Source organism: Phyllopteryx taeniolatus, chromosome 2 (genome assembly GCF_024500385.1).
Source record: "Phyllopteryx taeniolatus isolate TA_2022b chromosome 2, UOR_Ptae_1.2, whole genome shotgun sequence".
Lineage (NCBI taxonomy): Eukaryota > Metazoa > Chordata > Actinopteri > Syngnathiformes > Syngnathidae > Phyllopteryx > Phyllopteryx taeniolatus.
The window spans coordinates 13546638-13570881 of NC_084503.1; the positions used below are offsets into that span (position 1 = coordinate 13546638).

At 40.5% G+C, this 24244-nt stretch overlaps 2 protein-coding genes across 2 annotated transcripts in view; both read right to left on the minus strand.

The window, feature by feature from the left end:
* The window catches only part of bbox1 (butyrobetaine (gamma), 2-oxoglutarate dioxygenase (gamma-butyrobetaine hydroxylase) 1), a 46188-nt gene extending 27028 nt beyond the window's left edge, over nt 1-19160 (minus strand). The window contains exons 1-3 of the mRNA XM_061761969.1: nt 19032-19160; nt 14011-14451; nt 10418-10532 (exon numbers count right to left, since the gene is read on the minus strand). Coding sequence (XP_061617953.1) covers nt 10418-10532; nt 14011-14412 — 517 coding nt within the window. The 5' untranslated portion in view covers nt 14413-14451; nt 19032-19160. The remainder of the gene's footprint in view (nt 1-10417; nt 10533-14010; nt 14452-19031) is intronic.
* A 1112-nt stretch (nt 19161-20272) lies between these two features.
* On the minus strand, nt 20273-22939 carry fibinb (fin bud initiation factor b). The gene has a single exon (XM_061761978.1). The coding sequence runs from the start codon at nt 22613-22615 to the stop codon at nt 21992-21994; it is 624 nt and encodes a 207-aa protein (XP_061617962.1). The 5' UTR covers nt 22616-22939; the 3' UTR covers nt 20273-21991.
* Nucleotides 22940-24244: the final 1305 nt, after the last annotated feature.

Below are 24244 nucleotides of genomic sequence, written 5' to 3' on the forward strand. Positions count from 1 at the left end.
GTGACTTTCTGGCTGAGAATGTTCTAAACATTTTAAATTGTTCTCTCCAGACGGGGGTCATTAGAAGTTCTCTCAAGACATCAGGCCTTTCTGAAGAGAGATAATTTAGAACGAAAAGTATGGAAATTAAAATCGATGATCCAATTTTACTTACTTTACTGTGTTCGCTCCGTAAACAGGATGGGAAGATGATAAGATAGTAGTTTGAAGATCACGGACGAGATAGAAAGTGTTCCCTGGTTTTGTTTACATTAGCATTAGCGGGTACTAGCTAGCATCGTTGTGTGAGAGATTACGCAAATAGTTTGACAGTGGGCCAGCTGTCGCTGAATGAGCTAGCTGTTCCGGACAGTTGGGTTTGCAAAGTGAAGCATTCTCAAGAATCAGTCTTGTATTTCGTTTATTATTCACTTTTTTTTTTACAGATCACCATATTTTACTCCATCCACATGATGGCACGTTTCTACTTCGTGTCTTCTTCTTCTTGATTTCTGGCAGACTCAGCATGTTTAGGTACATTGCTGCCACCTAAGAGTTAAGTAATGAACACCTACAACAGAGCCAAACCCTATGAAATACATTAAAATAACAAATATTGAAGCCATAATTTATTCATGATTCCAATTATAGAGTAATGATTATGTTGTGCAATTGAAAAGCATGCATAATTATTTTTACCCTATTACATAATATACTGCAATAACTGTCCCGCGGTAATGTTGTTGAAATTATTAAGACAAAAATGGAAATTCAGACAATTGTTCTGGAAGTGAATTTCTATAGGTTGGCAACTCTGGAGTCTTAGCCATAAATGCAAGATTAGTAATAATTGGCATAATAATTTCTTACGGTGTTTGGGCTTTCAGTTTTCAGCTTTAGGTTTCTCATTTTCAGTTTTTTTGGTTTCGGTCAAGAATTTTCATTTCTGTACATCGAGGGGGGGCACCCGGTGAGGGCATGCAATAACTAACCAAGAGAACCAGATAAGAGAGGACAGAAAAGGGCAGGACAGGATGTGGGAAAATGAGTAAGGCAATGCTACTGTCGAGTGCTGCGGTGGGATTCTTTTTTAGTGTCTAAACATCTGTAAGAACCTGTGAGTTGATATGTTAGTATAACCTGTGTTGTTATTAGTGATCCCACCACAAGTAATTAAAGTCTATAGTGTTTCTATCGCACTTATTAGTGAATGAAGACCATATCACATGCATGTTAGTCAACTGGTGTACGGAGTTGCTGAGCCGGCACATCGAGGAAGTGTGGGTGGGTAAATCTATTTGGTCCGGTCCGGTTCTATGCATTTATCAAGTCATATCGACATTAGGGGAAAAAATTGTGATATAAAATTTAGGCCATATCGCCCAACACTAGTTCTAATGCGACTTTCTTCGTCTACTCTTTTTTTTTTAGATTACAATAAATGCGTATGCATGCATCGTACAACACTGCCCCTCCGAGGCAAAGGCAAACTTCGCTGTTCCTGGCAGGGAGTAGTTTAACATAGCACCCGGAAATTTTGCATGTCTTGTTTCCCAGAATGCATTGCTATAGTTAAAATTACTGTATCACGTTTTGACTGCGTTAAAATGCGTTATTTTATACAGTTTAATAGTTAAGTGGAGTCGTTTTTAGTTATTGATAGCAAAGCGAAAGCTAAGCAAATTTATTTATATCGCACATTTCCTACACAACTCAATGTGCTTTACATGATGAAAAGCATTTAAAAACAAAGACAAAAAACAGCTTATAAACATTTAAAACAAAGAGAAAAAATAAAAGTACAATTAAAACTGCGTAGAGTGCAAGAAATATAATTTAAAAGTGGAAATGCTCTCAAACGCATGGGAAAAAAGAAGAGTTTTTAACCTGGACTTAAAAACATGCACACTTGGGGCTGACGTCACTTCTGTTGGCAACTTATTCCATTTGTGTGCAGCATAATGGCGAAATGCTTTTTCACCATGTTTGCTTTGGAGTCTGTGCGCCACTATTTGACCTGAGTCTGTCGATCTCAGAGCCTTGCTGCGTTTATATCCCATGAGCATTTCTTTCACGTATTTAGGACCTAAACCGTTTAGTGATTTATAGACCAGTAGCAGAACTTTAAAATATATTCTAAAGCTGACTGGAAGCCAGTGTAAATACTTTAGAATTGGAGTAATATGCTCTGACCTCTTTGTTCTGGTCAGAACCCGAGCTGCAGCATTCTGAATGAGCTGCAGCTGTTTTGATGCTCTTTTTGGGGAGTCCAGTCAGAAGATCATTACAATAGTCAAGTCTACTTGAGATAAAAGCATGGATGAGCTTCTCCTGGTCTGCTTGACACATGCAAGCCTTCACTCTGGATATGTTCTTCAGATGGTAGAAGGCAGTTTTAGTAATTGATTTGATATGACTGTTGAAAGTCAGGTCGGAATCTATCAGAACACCAAGGTTTGGTGTTTTGGTTTTTAAAGAAGAAGAATTTGACCCAAGGGTAGCATATACAGGCTGAACAAGAGGGGTCCAAGAACTGACCATTTGAGGGACCCCAAGTCATTGCCATTCGATGAGATTGAACACTTCCAATGGTTAAAAAATAGCTCCTTTCCTCCAGGTAGGACCTGAACCATTTAAGGACTGTTCCATTTAGTTCTACCCATGTTTCCAAACTGTTCAGCAGTATATTATGATCTACCGTATCAAAAGCCGGACTGAGGTCCAACAAGACCAGAATTGACATCTTTCCCGAGTCAGTATTCAACCTTATATCATTTAGCACTTTGATAAGAGCAGATTCTGTACTGTGATGAGTTCGGAACCTGATTGAAATTTGTCAGAAACTCAATTTAAGTTCAAGAAATTGCTGAGTTGATTAAAAATAACTTTCTCAACAATCTTGGCTATGAAAGGGACATTTGATATGGGTCTATAGCTTGCTAACATGGAAGCGTCCAGGGTTCTATTTTTTAGCAGAGGCTTAATGGCAGCTACTTTAAGAGCTTTAGGAAACTCGCCTGACTGAAGTGAGCAATTGATTATTTGCTGCAAATCAGCTAGCACAGACTTTGTAATAGCTTTGAAAAAGTCAGATGCTATTGAGTCAAGACAGCTCGTTGATGGTTTCAGCTGCTGAACCGTTTTCTCTACAGTTTTTTGGTCAACTGTATGAAATTCCGACAGGGTAATAGAATTTTTCCTGGGTGGCTTCAGATGTCGTATAATTTTATCATTTTGCTGATTTGTGCTAATATTTAACCTGATGGATTGTATTTTTTCTCGAGATTGTTTTAGTTTTAATAGGACAGACAGCATTCATGACATTTGAGATTTTACAGGTGAAATTATCCAAAAGTTCATCAACTGAGAGAGGTCCACTTATCAAAACCTCAGCATCCAAACATTGCACTATTGTTAGGAAATCAACGAGATCTCGCTCCAGTACCTCTGATTGATGCTTGAGAACATCCAGGGCCCCTGTGTTTATAATGACAGATTTCACAGTTGGGTGTTGATCAGTGATCTCCAGGTTTTTTTTAGAGATATCAGACACCATGTCATTGGTAAAACACAGTACTTTGGTGTTCTTCTCACTACAAAAACGTTTCACATCCTTGACAGCTCCATCAGCAATTATTAACGCTTGGGGTGCTATTTTTTTCTTGTATGATTTAGTTTCATACCTTTCAGTGGTGGTTGGGGATGATCATTCTTGCCCAGGGTCTTGTAAAAGTGGCTCAAATCTATTTGTAAGTCTGATGTCAATGTTTTGCATTGCCTTTCACTGTAGCGACCATCCACAGCCGCTCACTCGGGGTTGAAGCAGCCCGCAACGCAGCCCAGTACAACTGTCCATACACTTCAAGACGGTGGATTTTCATTGCCAGGATTGACATCCTCTGCAGCAGTCCTGTGATAGTCCTCCGTGGAAAAGGGAGGCATCTTGATTGCTGGCCTTGTTACTAATAGCAGGTTTGTGCTAATTAGCAGGCCACGCTCACGTAAAATATTGGAATATGGCAAAAACCGACTACAAAAAAAAAGTACAGTCCCTCTGGTTTAAAAATATCCAGGAGTCGCTGCTTCTAATTTTTTTTAAAGAAAAAGAAGCTTATCAGCAAGAAAAAAATTAAACAGAAGCAAAGCAAGCAGAGCCAGCAAAAAAAGCATCTGCACTGTACAAGAGAGTGAATGCAGTTAAAATTGTGTCATTTTTAGTCGTGTGTTTACTGCGGCTTTTGGTAGCAATCTGGCACCCTTACTCAGAATTGTGAAAGTGATGTATTCAGCAAAAATCCACCAAACAGTTCCATGAAATTGTTAACTTTGAAACCAGTTCTCACAGGTTCTTGTTTTTGCATTCCCATCCCTAGATGTGCGTAACAATTTGGTAAAGTGCATTTTAGGTTTTTTTAATTTTGAAAAAAATACTGTCATCATTGGGACGTTTCTGTCACAAAACTTGAATTATACTCTAAAAGCCTCTTTATACAGCACCCGCACCCGCATTGCATCACGTGACCGACGCATATGGCTCCTATGCGGCACATGACGCGGACACAGCACAAATTGTTCACGCGCGCAGAATGCCACGGAGATCATCTCTCGTGATTGGTCCGTTTTAGTCACATGCTGTGATGACGTACTCAGCTTTCCCCTGGGTTCCTCAATACAGCCATCTTTAAAATACAAAACACCTACGCTGCCGCCTTCTTAATAGATTTTGCAATATAATTAAACATATCATGTGGTCATCTTGGTCCATTAGTTCTACCAGGCACTGTTCCACGGTCGCCAATGTTGTTGCTTTGGTCCTTGTTCTGGAAAGTAAAAACGGCTACCGGAATTGACCATAAAATGCAGAGGAAACTCCACCCTATGGTGTCCTCGCCAACACCAGCCGTAGCGACACCCCCGACTTGGAGGAGAACTGCAAGCACATTTTCAAAACAGCATGCGTGGGTTGCACTCGAGTATAAAGGCAAACTGCGTACGGGATAGCCGCCGTGACAGGGTACAGTATAAAGAAGCCTTAACGGTTGATGACTTGAAACGTATTCTGTTATTTGCATTGACTATTTAGGAAAATAAGACAAAAATATAATTTGTGTAATAATTTGGAACACATGTATATAGTGGAGGAGGATCGACTCATTCATACCCAAAAAAATAGACACCTGAAATGGTGAAAGAGAGTATAACACTACAGTACATCTCCACAGTTCAGTACTAAATTGTTCCGTCTTCGCACGTTTTCAGCAATTATTTTTGAACATACATTATGTCATGTATGTAGAAACAAATCTTTGAATTCACTTTGGAGAGTCTTTAAGTCATATCAGAGTCCAATTTGGGCCTATGAAAATAAAATAACTTGGGTTTTTATGGATGATAACATTTTCATGTCCTGCCAATAATAGTTAATAGTGGCCAACCACGTACTGCAGTCTGTGTAGCCACAGAAAAAGCAGAAGCAGAATAGTAAAACACCCTCCCAGACATAAAGAATTATGTATAGTGCTTGCTGAAAACAATCCCTAGAAGGCAAGTTATCATATTGACCTCACAGTGGCCTTTCCAGTGAGTCCATCTGCTTTAAAGAATATTTTGAACAGGAGCGTGCTTGCCTGGGTTCACTGTATGAGTGGGGAAATAAGTCCAACTATGAATAACACATTTGTGAGATTATGAGAAAAACACTTGGAAAAAGATGTTTATCATTAATTTGTCAATCTTTCCCACTTTTTTTCCAGTGGAAGGAATTTGAATGGCTCAGAGAATGAAATAATTAAACCTCAAAAGCGTGAGTGTGTCATTTTGCACTGCATCTGGCTCTTTGAGCCAAGCAACATCTTTGAAGACCATAGTAGTTCAACTCTTGCACCACACACGTGTAGCTATAGAACCCCACCCCACCCAAAAGACAAAAATGCAGTCTGTGGTCTCCAAAGTAGTTTTTCCATAATCAGGCTCACAAACACAAAACTGCAATGAAAATATAGCCTGTTCAGCGGCGTCAATGAGGGCGGTTTGTGTTGGGGAAACACATAAATCCACAAACGCACTTGCGCCAGTATTCAGTCTGGAACAGGTACAGCAGGAACCACTCAGCCCTGTAGGTCCTTCAGGACCTAAGGTAGAGCACACAATCCAACTAGAGTCCACCCCCGCTCCACTTAAGTGCAAGACTTTGTTCCGCAGCTGAACTTTCTCTTTTCATGTCTGGCACACTGTGGAGCTGATTGGACCAATATAAACAAAGTCCAAAACTAAATCACTTCTCCTTGTTTAATTTGAAGAATTTAGAATGTGTTGCTTCTTAAACAATCTATTAGGTTCGAAAGTAACAAAATGAGAGGTTATTTGTTCCATCCTTTTAGGTCAATTTTCAGACACTACCACTATTTTGCTTCTGTATAACCAATGATTTTGTTGTCAACCAGTAAATGCTGATTTTACTGAATTAGCGCTAGTAAGTTGTGGAAAATCAGTCAAATCATTTAGGTGATAACAGTGGCATTAACTGTCCAGGAAAAAAAAATCACAAACTCTGATTCATATTTGCTTTCACAATTCTTTCAGCTTGTCATGAACACATAACAACAAGTGACTTAATCTAGCAATGTGACAAATGGCCGCCATCTTTGTGGAATTTTCTAAAAGACATGGAATGAGCAGTTCAGATGCCTCTAAAATCATCTATGAAAAATAAATCCATAATGAAACTATTACTAAAGTATGTGACCTATTCTACTGCCGACAGTCCTCACAAATAATGTACCATTTGTGCTATTTGAGTTTTTAGGGCAGGTGGCGCCGTTTGAAACATTATGGTAATTTTTACATGTCAACTTTAAGAACCCCTTGGTATTTCCGCCCTGAAGAGCTTATTGGTGGATAATTTTAACTGAAACTTGTCATTGGACAAGGGATTCCCTGAGTAGAAGACAAAACAAAACGGTCAAGGAGATGTTGAGAAATAATGAAATCTTCTTCTTTTCCTTTCGGCTTGTCCCGTTAGGGGTCGCCACAGCGCGTCATCCTTTTCCATGAGAGCCTATCTCCTGCATCCTCCTCTCGAACACCAACTGCCATCATGTCTTCCCTCACGACATCCATCAACCTTCTCTTTGGTCTTCCTCTAGCTCTCTTGCCTGGCAGCTCCATCCTCATCATCCTTCTACCAATATACTCACTCTCTCTCCTCTGGACGTGCTCCAAACCATTGAAGTCTGCTCTCTCTAACTTTGTCTCCAAAACATCGAACCTTGGCTGTCCCTCTGATGAGCTCATTTCTAATTTTATCCAACCTGGTCACTCCGAGAGCGAACCTCAACATCTTCATTTCCGCCACCTCCAGCTCTGCTTCCTGTTTTCTCTTCAGTGCCACTGTCTCTAATCCATACATCATGGCTGGCCTCACCACTGTTTTATAAACTTTGCCCTTCATCCTAGCAGAGACTCTTCTGTCACATAACACACCTGACACCTTCCTCCACCCGTTCCAACCTGCTTGGACCCGTTTCTTCACTTCCTGACCAAACTCACCATTGCTCTGGACGGTTGACCCCAAGTATTTAAAGTCCTCTACCCTTGCTATCTCTTCTCCCTGTAGCCTCATTCTTCTCCCACCACCCCTCTCATTCATGCACATATATTCTGTTTTACTTCGGCTAATCTTCATTCCTCTTCTTTCCAGTGCATGCCTCCATCTTTCTAACTGTTCCTCCAGCTGCTCCCTGCTTTCACTGCAGATCACAATGTCATCTGCAAACATCATGGTCCACGGGGATTCCAGTCTAACCTCATCTGTCAGCCTATCCATCACCACTGCAAAAAGGAAGGGGCTCAGGGCTGATCCCTGATGCAGTCCCACGTCCACCTTAAATTCTTCTGTCACACCGACAGCACACCTCACCGCTGTTCTGCTGCCCTCGTACATGTCCTGTATTATTCTAACATACTTCTCTGCCACTCCAGACTTCCGCATGCAGTACCACAGTTCCTCTCTGGGTACTCTGTCATAGGCTTTCTCTAGATCTACAAAGACACAATGTAGCTCCTTCTGACCTTCTCTGTACTTTTCCATCAACATCCTCAAGGCAAATAATGCATCTGTGGTACTCTTTCTAGGCATGAAACCATACTGTTGCTCGCAAATACTCACTTCTGTCCTGAGTCTAGCCTCCACTACTCTTTCCCATAACTTCATTGTGTGGCTCATCAACTTTATTCCTCTATAGTTGCCACAGCTCTGCACATCACCTTTGTTCTTAAAAATGGGCACCAGTACACTTTTCCTCCATTCCTCAGGCATCTTCTCACGCACTAGAATTCTATTGAACAAGCTGGTCAAAAACTCCACAGCCACCTCTCCTAGATGCTTCCATACCTCCACAGGAATGTCATCAGGACCAACTGCCTTTCCATTTTTCATTCTCTTTAATGCCTTTCTAACTTCCCCCTTACTAATCATTGCCACTTCCTGCTCCACCACACTTGCCTCTTCTACTCTCCCTTCTCTATCATTTTCCTCATTCATCAACTCCTCGAAGTATTCTTTCCATCTACCTAGCACACTGCTAGTACCAGTCAACATATTTCCATCTCTATCCTTAATCACCCTAACCTGCTGCACATCCTTCCCATCTCTATCCCTCTGTCTGGCCAGCCTGTATAGATCCTTTTCTCCTTCTTTAGCGTCCAACCTGCCATACATGTCATCATATGCCTCTTGTTTTGCCTTTGCCACCTCTACCTTTGCCCTGTGTCGCATCTCAATGTATTCCTTTCGCCTCTCGGTCCTCTCAGTGTCCCACTTCTTCTTAGCTAACCGTTTTCCTTGTATGATTTCCTGTACTGTGAGGTTCCACCACCAAGTCTCCTTCTCTCCTTTCCTGCCAGAAGATACACCAAGTACTCTCCTGCCTGCTTCTCTGATCACCTTAGCTGCAGTGGTCCAGTCTTCTGGAAGCTCTTCCCGTCCACCGAGAGCCTGTATCACCTCTTCCCGAAAAGCTGCACAACACTCGTCCTGTCTCAGCTTCCACCACATGGTTCTCTTCTCTGCCTTTGTCTTCCTAATTTTCCTCCCCACCATCAGAGTCATCTTACACACCACCATCCTATGCTGTCTAGCCACACTCTCCCCTACCACTACCTTACAGTTGGTAACCTCCTTCAGATTACATCGTCTGCACAAGATGTAATCCACCTGTGTGCTTCTACCTCCGCTCTTGTAGGTCACCCTATGTTCGTGCCTCTTCTGGAAAAAAGTGTTCACTACAGCCATTTGCATCCTTGTTGCAAAGTCTACCACCATCTGTCCCTCCAAGTTCCTTTCCTGGATGCCGTACTTACCCATCACTTCTTCATCACCCCTATTACCTTCACCAACATGTCCATTACAATCTGCACCAATTACGACTCTCTCTCTGTCTGGGATGCTCAGAACTACATCATCTAGCTCCTTCCAGAATTTCTCTTTCACCTCTAGGTCACATCCTACCTGTGGGGCATAGCCACTAATCACATTACACATAACACCCTCAATTTCAAATTTCAGCCTCATCACTCGATCTGATACTCTTTTCACCTCCAAGACATTCTTAGCCAACTCTTCTTTTAAAATAACCCCGACTCCATTTCTCTTCCCATCTACACCATGGTAAAATAATTTAAACCCTGCCCCTAAACTTCTAGCCTTACTGCCTTTCCACCTGGTCTCCTGGACACACAATATATCAACCTTTCTCCTAATCATCATGTCAACCAACTCCCGAGATTTTCCTGTCATAGTCCCAACATTCAAAGTCCCCACATTCAGTTCTAGGCTCTGTGTTTTCCTCTTCTCTTTCTGCCGAAGAACCCGCTTTCCACCTCTTCTTCTTCTTTGACTTCGACCCACAGTAGCTGAATTTCCAACAGCGCCCTGCAGGTTGACGGCGCCGGTGGCGGACGTTGTTAACCCGGGCCACGACCGATCCGGTATGGAATTCTTTGGATGAACGCTCATATTTGTTTGGCAAGGTTTTAAGCCGGATGCCCTTCCTGACGCAACCCTCTGCATTTATCCGGGCTTGGGACCGGCCTACAGTTTGCACTGACTTGTGCCCTCCATAGGGCTGCATTTGAGAAATAATGAAATAATACTGTTTTATTCTAAATTGAAGGTGTTTTTTTGACCAGAGTTTCTGAGTATAGTTGTACTCAGGTCAAAGTGGCCATTCCAACCACACTTAGCATTCTGACGGACTGTCATTTTTGGGAAATCTTGTCTCGACACTACTTAACCTTTGTGAGACAACAGGAATCAGACAAAGACAGCCGCAAACCTCGATTCTTCTTATTCTTCCTCTTGTCATGTTACTTAAGTAATTAAAAAATAGTAAAATACAAGCCTTAAAATGTAAATAAAATATATAAAATACTAACTCACCATTGAGGAAAAGCTCTTCTTGCATGGCTTGTCTGGCCTCATGAGAGAAGCTGCGTTTCTTTAGCCACTCTGCGTCAAACACACTCGTGTGCTGGTCAGGCCACACAATGGACAACTGTTGAGGAACCAAACAAAGTTTACAAGACAAAAATTCACAACCACTAATTTTTGATACTCATTAAGTGTTCCGGGTAACTGGAGCCTTTCCCAATTGACTTCTAGTGAAAGGTGGGAGACATTTAGACTGGTCGCCACCATTAGGCAACCTCAGGCAATCGTCTCAGGGTCCCCAAACATCTCATGAAAACTTTCATAAGGTTTTGTTTGATTTTTAGTAACTTTTTTTATTCCTAATTTAAGTGCTGACACGTAAACACATTCAAATGCTTAATCAACCATGATCATTTCAATGCTTCCCCTTCCTTTTGGAAGACATTACCATTTGGCAATGGACTACTCCATCTTCTTACTGCGCATGTGAGGACTTGTTCAGAGGATGGCAGGAAAATAAACGTGCTGGCACGGTTGTGAGTATGAAGCAGAGTTACACTAGTGGAGCGGAAATGAGATGAAGGGGCGAGGGAAGCAAACAGTTTTAATCAAAACTACAAAAGGTTTCAACATTTTTCTCTCTGAAAAATGTGCTTAACCGACAGCTACAGCAGGAAGAGTCAAGACGCCATTGCCAGCAGTAGCACTGCTGGCAGTGGCGATGGAAGTGGAAAGTGACACGACTGATGCTTTTCATAGCTAAGATGTGAGTATTAAAGTGGTTGAAATGGTAAAGTATATTAAATGTTGATTAACATTCTGATCAAAGACAGTGGAAGCAATGAGATGATTAATAATAATAATCCTCAAGACATATCTTAAGGACTATCTAGCCCAGGCAATAGGAAACATTTCTCAAATTCACAGTTTTTACTTGATCTTTGGTGATGAATATTATTCACTGGGCAGAGGCAAGGGAAACATACAATTCACACTCACATTCACACCTAGTCTTCAATTAACCCACCATGCATTTTTTTGGGATGTGGGAGGAAATCAGAGTACTCGGAGAAAACCCACGCAGGCACGTGGAAAACATGCAAACTCCACACAGGCGAGGCCAGATTTTAACCCGGGTCCTCAGAACTGAGAGGCAGACGTGCTAACCTTTCACAAATCAAAAATATAATGATGATAATAATTAGGCTTTACACGATCAGGATTTTTGGGGCCAATCACCGATCAGCAAGTTTTAAAAAAACGATAACCGATCACCGATCCGATCACAAGATGGATCAATGTGTCTATTTACATGACTTGTTCATTTATTGTATATATTTGTATATCCATCCATTTTCTGCCCTCCCAGCTCAAATTATCCTCTTAGCGTTTAAAACAATGACCGCTAGAGGGCATTCAAGGATTGGCCACTGACATAAGTAAATAAAGTAAATGAACAAGTCACTGACATAAGTAAATAAATTAAATTCAACATTACAACTGACAGAAATAATGGGTGCTAACTTACTGTAATTAAATTACTTTATTGCAATTAAATTATTTAATAAATACTGTTAGTGACATGCTTACTCTAACTTTCTCACTGTCCCATCTATATGGACGGGTGTTGTCCAGAGTTCGAGTCCACGCTGCGTTGCTTGAACGTGGTATGCTCCCGGTGTACATTCTTCAGGTGCTCGGTCAAATTTGTTGTGTTGAAGCATTTAGATGATGTTCCCCACGACGTACTTCTGTTGTGCACAGACTGGAAATAACTTACGTGTTGTTTGTCTGAGAGACCGCTAAATAGTCCCACACCGACAACGTGTTTTTTCAACGACAAGATTGAAAAAAATTTATTGCCATCAGATAGTTACAGTACTGCACAGAGGGTTCGATGTCTGCTGTTCATATACTAAATGAAATATGTTTGATCCACCAACACATGTCCAGGGAGGTTGCGTATCTGTCTGCCTGCACCTTGATCAAATTCACCAAAATCGTGCCAGATCAGCGGTCTACCTTGCACCAAAAGTTAGCCCTGGTCTGAGCAGGCGTAATTTTAGACCGACTTTCAGTCACTAAATTTTCATATGCGCTGGGCGGATATCGAAGGACACACCCTTGTTGTGCCAGTACGCCCATCTTGGCGCAGACATGTCTGCCAAATTGGCAAACACGGCAGCAAGCCATGCACTTGCACAAATATCAAGATACACCATCCAAAGATTTTAAAATTAAGTGTTCATTTTTACCCCGTAGTAATTACAAATTTTTAAATGTAGTATTTCGTATAGAGGCTCCACCCAACATTGCATAGCATGTACTGATGCACTGAATTTTCCACCAAAAATGGTCTAAAAGTGCATTTTTGGTTTCATACCGAAAGACTGAAATAAAACGTCCGAAAAAGGATGTTGTCATGACGCAAGCAAAAACTGCTGCCAGCACGCGTTCTGAATTTTTTTAATTATTTTTTTTTAAACGGCGCGTCCACATTAAACAGTCGCCCAATCTTCCTGCTTTCCGATGTTCTTGTAGAGTCTTCAATGAACCTACCATGCATGTTTTTGGGATGTGGGAGGAAACCAGAGTGCCTGGAGAAAACCCACGCAGGCACGGGGATAACATGCAAACTCCACACAGGCAGGGATTGAACCCCGGTCTTCAGAACTGTGAGGCAGACGCTCTAACCAGTGGGTCACCGTGCCATCAAATATTGTTTCGTCATGAAATAATAAAATACTGTTTGAACGTATTCTGTGTCCGTAACTTTCCAAAATGGTAGTAATCATATAAAGGTAGATCTAAAACATTTGAATATGGTAGAAAACTCAATTGATTTCAGTAGTCATACATAGAGATTCATTAAACACTTGGAAAAATACTTTTCAGAGGGAAAATACTTGCCTAAATTGTACATTAAAAATAAATTCCATTATTTCATAATAGTTTGTTACGTTATATTGTAGTTTCTGGAGATGGTGAATTTGGAGTTGTCATTTGCTGTAAGCTATAATCATCAAAATTATACATATAAAAAAAAATCATGAAATATTTCACTGTGTGTGGTGCATCTCGATATGTTTCACTTTTTTAATTGAACTACTTAACTAAATTGCTTTTGATACTATTATAATTTATTGAGATGTACCAGTATGGCAGCTACTGTAATGTTTGTCCACTTTGGAGAATGGCATAAACCCACATTTTCATGGAGCTGCTTGACGGGGTCTATATTGCTGTGTCAAAGACACATTGCGCCAAATTCTGAAGCGGTCACATGGTACAGCCGGGCCATTTCCTCCCCTGACTGCCTGACATGAAATCATACTGAAATTTTCCTGCTTTAGGTCAATTAGGATTCCCAAAATGATTTCTATTTGCTAAATATATATACAGTAGTTTTTTTTATTCTTAATTTTTTTTAGATTATTTTGCTTCTTTTTTGGTTGTTCTTTTAAATATTAGAAGTTGAGTTTTGGTAGTTATATGTATCGCCTCGGACTCTGTATCGGTAGATACTTATAATTAAAGACTCGGACTCGGGTGCAAAAAAATGTGATTGGGACATACCTAGTAATAGTACTTGGTTGGCCTACCTTCCCATTATTGGTAACCTCCACAATATTAATGCCTGTGTGGATGTCCAGATCGGACATCAGCAGTTTACGGGCCTGAGCTGATTGCAGTGTACAGAGTGAGCACTGGCAGTTGTCTCTCAGCCACGTGAAGGGATACAGGCTCTGCCCGCCATCTTCCCACTCAACCTCCACCAGCCGCTCTTCATCCAGTGCCCGGGCATGCCTCACGGACTGGTTGGCCACAGAGAGGGAGGCCGAACCCAAAGTCTGCTGTTTGCGAAGCTGCACGAATGTTTGATAAGCAGGTAATGGATGTGAAAATCTGTCTGGTCTACGACTTAACATCACAGTCTGACAGGCCAGGGAAGAGGTGCATCTCTGCAGAGCAGGTCGGGCAAAACGAGCCAAGGTACTCAACATTTTTCCAGGCGTCCCTTCCAAATGACACAGGATCACCAACTGTGGAGTGATACAATATGTAAACAGCAAGAAAAAGAGACAGTTTGCACAGCAATTGTTTTAAAAAAAATTTGTTTTGTTTTGTCTGTTAGTTTTGATGTCAGTGGGGCCAGACAAAAGACAGTTTTAAACTGGGGCCCTCTTTGTGTATGTACATTACCTTCACGATCAGTCAACAATGATGATAATTTCACAGTATTATCTTTTGACTCATCCTTGTGATCACCGCATAAAACTGCTCACCAAGGCAAGTTAAATACATCGCTGTCGTGGTAGTCACTTAGATTACATTTTGTGGGTTCTCACCTCACTGAAAATTAATTTCGGTTGCTCCTCCTTAAGATTTTTAATGTGCAAAAGGTGCATAGGCATGTTTTTTAGATTCTTTGTATTAAAAATGAAACATGTTGCAATGTTTTTGGGGTGTGTTTATCTGTTATTTATTTTGTTTAAATTTATTGTAGGAATATTGATAAAAAAAAATATTTTGGTCACTACAATTGTAATATAAAAATTGTCCACTATCTGAACAAAATAGCTATCTGTCATTCGATCTTAAACTATAATTGAAAACGTGTTGAAACACGGCCATATAGTTTTAAAACATCCATTAGGCTCTAAAAAAGGTTCCCACTCATATTGGTAGTTATTGTGGAAAGCCAATCAAGTATTAAATGTGAATGCTTAGTTTATATATTTTAAATCAGGGCTGGTTAGGTAATACAGGTATAGACAAATGCCAAGGGTGCCATTATCTCCAAGGGGGTGACACAAAAAACACAGGAAAAAAAATCCCCTTCAATGTAATTATATTTAATCTAGTTATTACTCTTAACTACTAATGTGGAGTCAAACTGTTTCTACTTTGGGAAACGGAGAGAGGAATGAATTCAAATTGATGTAAACTAGGGATGTCCCGATCCGATCACGTGATCGAAAATCGGGGTCAGTCACATGATTTTGAGCTGATCGAGATTGGGTAAAAAAGATCAGTTTGATTAGTTTTCTTACATTTTAAATGTCATAACGTGACAAAATAATCACAATGTACTAAGATCTTGCCAAATGGAACAGTAATAGCTTCGTTTTATACTAAACAATGTAACTTTTGGGGGTATTTTTATATTTTTACATATATTTTTATAATATAAGTGACTGAACGAGACACGCACTCTGTGTGTTTGTGTGTGCGTGCATGACACACACACACAGAAACACAGTGTCTGGCCTCCCTGAGCGTGCTTTAAACTGACACACCATCTTAATGCTAACAGTCAATGGAAAACCCTGTTGATGGTCTAGCTAGAATAGGCATTAGATCACGTGTAAATACATTTCAGTTTAAACTTGGCATTTTGTGTGAGTATCAAAAACATAAGGCATTAATTTAAAAAAAAGAGGAACACAAGTTTGTCATCTTGTTATAAAGGTACAATTTTATCCAACTGTGGTATCTCAATCGGAACACTCGGTGGTACTGGAAAAATATTTTGTCAAAAAGAGGCGAAGAAAAGGACACGAAGAACAATGTAGTTTCATGTCGAATAGATGCTAGCTGTGTGCTGATCGATAAAGGTAAATAAAGCGAATAAAAAAAAGAAACACAGTACAAGACTGATTCTTGAAAATAAGACACTGACTAAACCAGACTGTAATGTACAGGAAGCCTAGACAGTGCACTGCCGGCCCGCCATGTAACTATTTGCGTGATCGCTCACAAAGCTAGCTGCTAATGCTAACGAAAACAAGCCTACGTGAGCACAATGCAATGCGGATTTTTTTTGTTGCAATAATTAACGTCCTTATTGTTACGTTAAATGCCATTGTCGTTTCTATGTATGTTAACAGTGGTTTTTTAAATGTATACTGTACCTTATTTAGCTGTCACATTTATTGCTGATTTATGGTGTACTGTTTTTTTTTCTTTTTTTTTTTTATGAAACCATTACTTTAGGTAGTGTGTGAAAGAATGACCTCTTGGTCAATTCTTCTACCAGAGTGTGTCCAGCAGGGCATTAACTGTTTTAAGATAAGAAGCGCTAACTTCACGTTAGCAGTGATGGTGTGGGAATCTTCAACCTAATATATAGTCATTAAGACCTTCAGCATTATGTGGTCACTTAACATCTTTTTTAGCTTTACATAATCAGGATTTTTGTGCCCGATCAGCGAGTTTGAAAAACGATCACTGATCCGATCACAAGATGGAGCTATGTGTCTATTTAAATGACTTGTTCATTTACTGTATATACTTGTGTACTTAATTGCTCAAAAATTATACTTCCAATAAATAATGTATCTTTGTTCATTTTTTTATGCCAGTGAGGCATAGTGACAGACAGAACAAATCAAGGCTCTTCTATTAGATTGCAGGAAGTACATACAGTAATTAATGTATCCACTTTTTGTGACATTTTTGTTTGTTGGTGTGCAGTGAGATTTTTCAATTGTAACATGTGCCTTGGCTCCATAAAGGTTGGAAATCACTCCTCTAGTCATATCATGTATTCTAATCAGTCAGGTCAAACCAACATTACAACATGACAGAAATAATGGGTGCTCACTGTAATTGAATTACTTTATTGTAATTAAATTACTTCACAAACACCAAAACTTTAGAGCATGATTAGACAGAACGCTTGCATGTTCGCTTACAACAATTAGTGCTAGCACTAGCTTGCTAGGCTACATAACATTTTGTTACCTCCTTGCAAGCTGTATCGTATTAAAAGTACGTGAACATACCTCAAGCAATCCTTGAATGAAAATCCTCTCCCGAGCCCCGGAGACCACCAACACACGTTTTCCCCATTTTGTTCTTACAAACACACGGCGTGATCCATTAGTGTTGTTGTTGCCATGGTAACGAGTGTATCCGGTCGCGTTTGAGTTGACAAGATAAAGCCCAGTGATTGTAAAAGATGGGATGCGGTGGTTTCGGAATACAAGATTTTATTGCAGTAGTCTGACATAGTGTAATCGTGAAAGACCAAATTTGTCTTGTAGTCTGATCCGAGCATTACGTGTTGTCTGTCCCACACCGTCGATGTTTTTTTTTTTAAATAACTTTATTGGTGGTCAGATATTTACAGTACTATGTCAAAAGACGTGCAATAAAGCTAAAAATAAACTAGCTTTTGGATTTGAATATACTGTACACGACGGCGACGTGGAGTAAATGTCTTTTGCGGAGCCGATCAATGACGGCAAATTTTTACATTAAAGCCGATCAGCATAAAATGCGAATTATTGGCCGGTGTAAAGGCTAATATTTTTTATATATTTTTTAATAAAACAGTAATTTCCACATAAGCGGCACGGAGCTGACTGGTTAGAGCGTCAGCCTCACAGTTCTGAGGACCCGGGTTCAATCACCGGCCCCGCCTGTGTGGAGTTTGCATGTTCTCCCCCTGCCTGCGTGGGTTTTCTCCGGGCACTCCGGTTTCCTCCCACATCCCAAAAACATGCATTCATTGGAGACTCTAAATTGCCCGTAGGTGTGAATGTGAGTGCGGATGGTTGTTTGTTTCTATGTGCCCTGCGATTGGCTGGCAACCAGTTCAGGGTATACCCCGCCTCCTGCCTGATGACAGCTGGGATAGGCTCCAGCACACCCGCGACCATAGTGAGGAGAAGCGGCTCAGAAAATGGATGGATGGATGGATAATTTCCACATATAGCTATAGCAAGCGAAAGCTGCAAAGTTTTGGTTTCTCAGTGCTTTGGTCTTTTCAAGTCCTGGGTTCAAACGTCCAAGTGAAGTCACGAGTCATTACTGTTCAAGTCCAAGTCGAGTTGCAAGTCTTTTAACATATTGTCAAGTCTAAAGTAATAAAATTCATAACTCGAGCCTGACTCGAGTCCAAGTCATGTGACTTGAGTCCACACCTCACCACATATATTACAGATAACAGCCCTTTGAGGAAAACCATAACTACGATGTGGCCTGCGATGAAAATTAGTTTGACACCTCTGACAGCAGATACATGCAACTGTAGATCTGTAATGACAGACCCCTACACATGAATGGCAAAAGTGACACAATGTGTCCTCGGTGAGATGACACAGAGCAGATATCTGAAATGACATTTCATTGTGGATATCTGAAATGTTCTTTTTGACTAGGCAAAACTGAATTGCAAATATCAGACACACATATCAATTCAAGCCGTTCAATTTTAAGAGGGCTCGCCAATGTGCAATAGAATTTAAGCAGCTCCTGTGTCCTTTAACGAGACGTGACATCACTCTAAGCGGGTGGATTTGATTTGCAAATACTTACACTAAACGTCGGGAGAAAACCGTTTGTGAACAACGTGTACATTGTCATTACCCCGAAGTAACGTCCATGTGATGTCTCTTAACGTGTGCAACAAAGACCATAAACTTCGACATAAACATGAAGTTTTATCGAAAAAGTGCAAGTTATGCCGGTTGCTTGTTAGCTAGCTATTATGATGTCATCGACTGCTCGTCGGGTCTTCACGCCACGTTCACTGCTACTTGTTTGTTGTTGTTTTTGTTTTTATCAATTGTACTCTAACGCCGTGAAAAGACAGTCAACACGGTGGTTTGGCTACCTGTATTTAGATTCCCTCGATCCTCGTGGCTCGGCGTCCGTCAACACAAATGTCGGTTGTCAGTGTGAAAGAAAAAGTAGGCGAAAGGTCGCAGGAGGAGGCACTGCAATATGACATAACCAGAGCGCCCATGCGTCCTCAAACCTTGTATCCACTCAGCCTTTCCCCTTGATATCTTGTCTAACTGGGCACTTTGGTCATATTAACACGTTTCAATCGACAAAGGGTGTGTAATTGTCTCACAACAATAAACTGGATGACAAAACAAAATAGCACTGCGTGCCATCACTATTTTACTACATATTCAAAGGCTTATTTTTTCCAACTCAGTCACCTTTGTGACAACAAAAGTAACATAGTTTAATAATTAGTTTAATATGAAGTTATGACACATAACAACAACACATAATGTAATAGGCAGTTTTATGCAATCAAAAGGCTAATAATTGATGTCCTCACTATTGCACACTTATGTATCCAATAAAATGGTAAAGAATGTACATTAAAAAAGTGTGTCGGATGGATGGATGGATGGATAAATATATCTATATGTGTGTGCGTGTCAAATATTTTATCACATCCCGTTAAAACTAAACATACATTTACTATATATGTAACGAAAGGTATTGTGTTATTATTACACCGTGACCCACTATGTGCTTTGTAACGTGACCTCAAATTATATCTTGAGTGAAGTATTAACATTTGAGCATTTTATGTAATGAAACGTTTTTAGTTCCATATGCCTATAAAAGTGTCCTCAGTGTTATAACTATGTACTGTAAATTGCTGTTTTCAATAGACTGGAGAAGAGTAATGGAAAAAGTGAAAATGGAAAAAAAAAAAATTTTAAGGCCCACTGTTCTACACCCTTCCATCTCTGCTCGTCCTATACATAACCAATGGGCAGGTTCTTCCTCCAAAACACTTTAAATAATTAGAGGGCCCATGTGTGTGTTTAATTTAAAGCAGACCTCTAAACCTTGTAAAGCAAAGATTGAGGGGAACTTTGGTCAGTGTAAATGACATGGCAGGACTGCATGCCTAAGTGATTATTGCGCTCTGTCACACTGTAGCCTCTGTAAAAGGAGCAAAGGGAGCTTGTTCCTAACAGAAGAATGATTAAACCACTCACTCGTGGGAATGACAAAAAGCACTGTGAAAAAATATAACAGGCCAAATTTCCTCGAGAGCTTAAAATCCCGCAATAACACTTTTCATCCCAAAAAAGAATACGGCACTTAAAACACAAACTCTTTATTTGAGAAAACACAACACAACCTGATAATGTTGTCACACAAATTGGTGTTTGACATTGAAATCCTCGAGTGCTGCCTGCAGTCTTAATCTATATTATATATCAGTATGACATCTCACACGTAAATTATATATTACAATACATATATGCGGCTCTAGTTCAAACTCAACACGAATAAAGAGTACATGATATAAATGTTGTAAGATCGACACTGGCACGCAAAATATTTAGTACAAATCTTAAAAAAATACTGTAGATTTGTATATTGCCTCCTGTATATTGCCTCCTTCCATTTTGAGCTAAATATTTAGCAACAGAATAGGAAGGAACTGTGCAATGTCTACTGGCCTGTTATGCAAATCATTGGTGTAAACATCCCTTCATACATTGGAAACATTCATTCCGAATGTCAGTAAATAATTATTGTGGTTTGGATTTTTCTTTCCATTTGTTTACCTCATCTTCCTGTAAATGAGATCCTCCATTGAGTCTGTTCAAGGATCACAGAGCTGAGCACATGTTTTGCAAACGGGGTACTTGGGATGCTCTGTGGTCATGCTCTTACTTTTGTTATCTGGGGTGCCACCAGGGATTTGGGGGTGGGGGCACCCACCCGATTTGGGCCCACCCACCCCAAAAAATAATTGCACTTTCAAATTTACATTTTCCTTGGCCCCTGTCAGTCATGGGTGCATGGAATCGTCATCACTTTCTCCACATCCGACCCTCCACTGCTCATGGTGCCCCTGGGTACAGTACTGTACATAGTTGTGGTCAAATAGACCACACTTTCCATGACAGATGATAATCTTTGACAACCTCATAGTTTTATAGTAATTGTTTATCTTTTATGAACCCTAAATAAAATTTATGTTTTCATTGGTTCAAACAAATGTGTACTATTTCATGTATTGTACGAGTATAGAATATGAACGTAGTAGCTGCTTTATATCCTTGGACATAATAAAAAGCAGGTGGAAGCAGATCTTCAGTTATACAAAATGTTTTGGCTTTATTATCATAACGGTCACAATACTTTGTGGTTTGCGTGTGTGTGCGTGTGTGTGTGTGTGGACAGTACGTATCATAATTTAGACTAAACGTGACCCACTGGATAGCTTATTTTTCGAATAGTACACTATAACCAGTGTATGCTTTTTCTAGGTCAAACCTGACAAATACAGCTGACAAACTCATGGAATACAACTGCAAGATCAGGGACTGAACTTGTTATTGAATGGGGAAAAACTGTACAAGGTAATGTAACTTCCTCCACTGCCTGTTCCCAATATTAGAGGTGTTTTAAATTCACAACAGCCAGCATCCACTGGTATGTAGAAAGATATTAACACTCATTTTTTGATTGCAATGTTCAGAGCGCTAATTTTATGCTGTTTATTACTGTGGTGTGCCACTGCACACTGAGAGCTATTCCGACTATGAAAGACTAGATTGACCTTCAAAATATTCGACACAAGTTCCAGTATGATGCAGTACAGGTTTTACCGCTGCAATTTGCTAACACAATAATAATCAATCAAAAGCGCACATGATCTTAGTAAAGGCAGAATTATGCATATACTGTATGCCAGTATACTGGCTTGTGCGTGCGGTCAATATGTTGTGGCCCGCCTCGAGGTCACGCTCCGACATGAAAAGGGCACAGAACAGAAATCCAAAGTGCGGCAGGGGCAACATTCCATCAGTACTTGATGTATTCACTCTTCAGTCTACTGAGCCGTGTGCCGTGGCTGCGGATGATGAGCGAGAGCAGCTCGTGTTTGTCCCTCAGGCCCAGAGAAATGTCCAGAGTCTCCTTCAGGGCGTCTCGAGTGCTCAGGATCATGTTGAGGAAGTCGTCGCTGAGCCGATGCTCTTCCTTCAACTCGCTCTCCTGGCTCTGCTTGAACTTCACCTCCAACTCGAGCAGGGACTTCTCGGAGTTCGCGAACGCGTCGCTTATCTGCGCGGTCTCTTTCCGCAGATACTTTCCGTAGCTGTCCTCTCCGTCCAGGTCGTACGAGATACTCAAGCCGAGCCCCTCCAGGACCCGGGCGGAGTCCTCAATCTGCCGCTTGATGATGGTGAAATCGTCCCGGATGACCGAGTCCTGGTCCTCGTCGGGACCACACTTTCGTTCGTCGGTCATTCGGAAAAGCAGTTGGCATTTCTCCGGGTCGTCGTTTTCCTCGTAGTCGCCGTCCGGCACAAAGTAATGGTGAAAAGTGCCATTAGACATCTCTGGCTGAAGAGGTCCGCTGTAGTATGCTCCGCACAGACGCAGTGTCAACATCCCCGCACACAGCAGCATGTGCGTAAAAGCCATACTGTTGTCAAAACAACAACAACAATAATAATAACAATAATAATATAAATAAGCCACTCGCACACAGTCAATTCACCGTGTTGTTGAACAGTCCGTTTACAGACTTACTCCAAGCCACACGGAAACATTTCCCTTAAAATGTTCAAAGCTTAAAAGTTCTCTTGCCAAAGTAGTGTAAAAGTGGTAAAGTGTTCCACCAGTGTTGCCTGGCAGCTTCCACCACGCTGCTCGAATAAAAGAAGCGAACTTGTGAGTGGAAAACGTTCAACTTCCGACTTTGGTCGGTGCCCCAAACGCAACATCTGGATGACTGGAGTGCCGGGCAAGTCGTTTTGCAAATCGTACCTCAACTCGTCTCGGATTACATGCCGTCACAGAAAGGCAACGCACTTGGGTTGGAGGGGGCAGTCTGCTACTATTTAATAAACAGGAGCACTTGCTGGCTTTCACTGTTGGAATGAAATACACATCAGTGGCTGCAATGACATCCATCCAAAATGCTATCAACTGCAGTGTTTGAGCCAAGGCAGGCACGTTTTACATTGGCACACCACCAAACAAAAAATGGAGTACAATGGATTTATGAGTTTAATTTGTCTCTCTTTTCCCTATTAAAAGTGAAATGCCATTAATCCGTTACACCACCATTTTTTCGTTGTGTTTTTAATAAAGAAGAATTATGGACAGTATTGTATAAAAACATACCGTACAAAAAGACAATGTTTAAAAAAAACAAAAAACGGTTTTATAAAGTGAAATTTACCCTGGGACAAGCCAAAAGTTACAAAAACTACTATGTCATGTACGTGTACATGTACGTTATTTGTATTTACTGAACCTTTTCCGAGAGGCCTATTCCTGGTAATCCAGTATATGCGCAAACTACTTCCGCATTCAGATAAACAGGTCTGTGCACTTCCTTGGGGTTTGGATGACTAGCGAAAAGGGCCGTGCCAAAGCACCCATAGGAACTTTAAATGTCTACAGTGTCTTTTTTTTTAAACACAAGATGTCCCCACAGAGCCATCAAAGATTACAATATTCGATGTTTAGGCTTTGTGTGTTTACATACTGTATACCTTATCATAGTTGCATAAATAAAGGACATGTTGTACATGTATTTAGCTTTTGTCCGAAGACACCAGCCATAAAGAAAACAACATTTTAGCAAATTCGACTTCAAAGAATTATGTAATCAAACCATATTCATCCTTGTTAGCGTACCATACACAGGAAGTCATCTATCCTATTTTCTGGGTTAAGTCACGTGATGTTCTGCACATAGTGCAGGGGTGTCAAACTCATTTTTGTCATGAACCACACTGTCGTTATGTCTCCCTTGGAGGGCCGCTATGACTGAGAACCTCTATAAATGAATTATCGCCTCGTATAATTACAATACACAACAAATTGATGCAAACTAGCTTTGAAATCAGAAGCCTATAAACACGTTTTTCAACTATTATAAAATGTATTTTAAGAGGAGGATAGGTAAAAAAACAATCTTTCATCAGCTCAACGTTCTTACGAGTGAAGACAATTTGCAATTCTGATATTTTTTGCAAGAAACATGGAGGCAACACATGATTTGATTTCGCGGGCCACATAAAATGATGTGGCGGGCCAGAT

Bases quoted from the DNA above. Each gene is read 5' to 3' on its own strand.
- fibinb (XM_061761978.1), bottom strand. From the start codon at position 22,615: ATGGCTTTTACGCACATGCTGCTGTGTGCGGGGATGTTGACACTGCGT.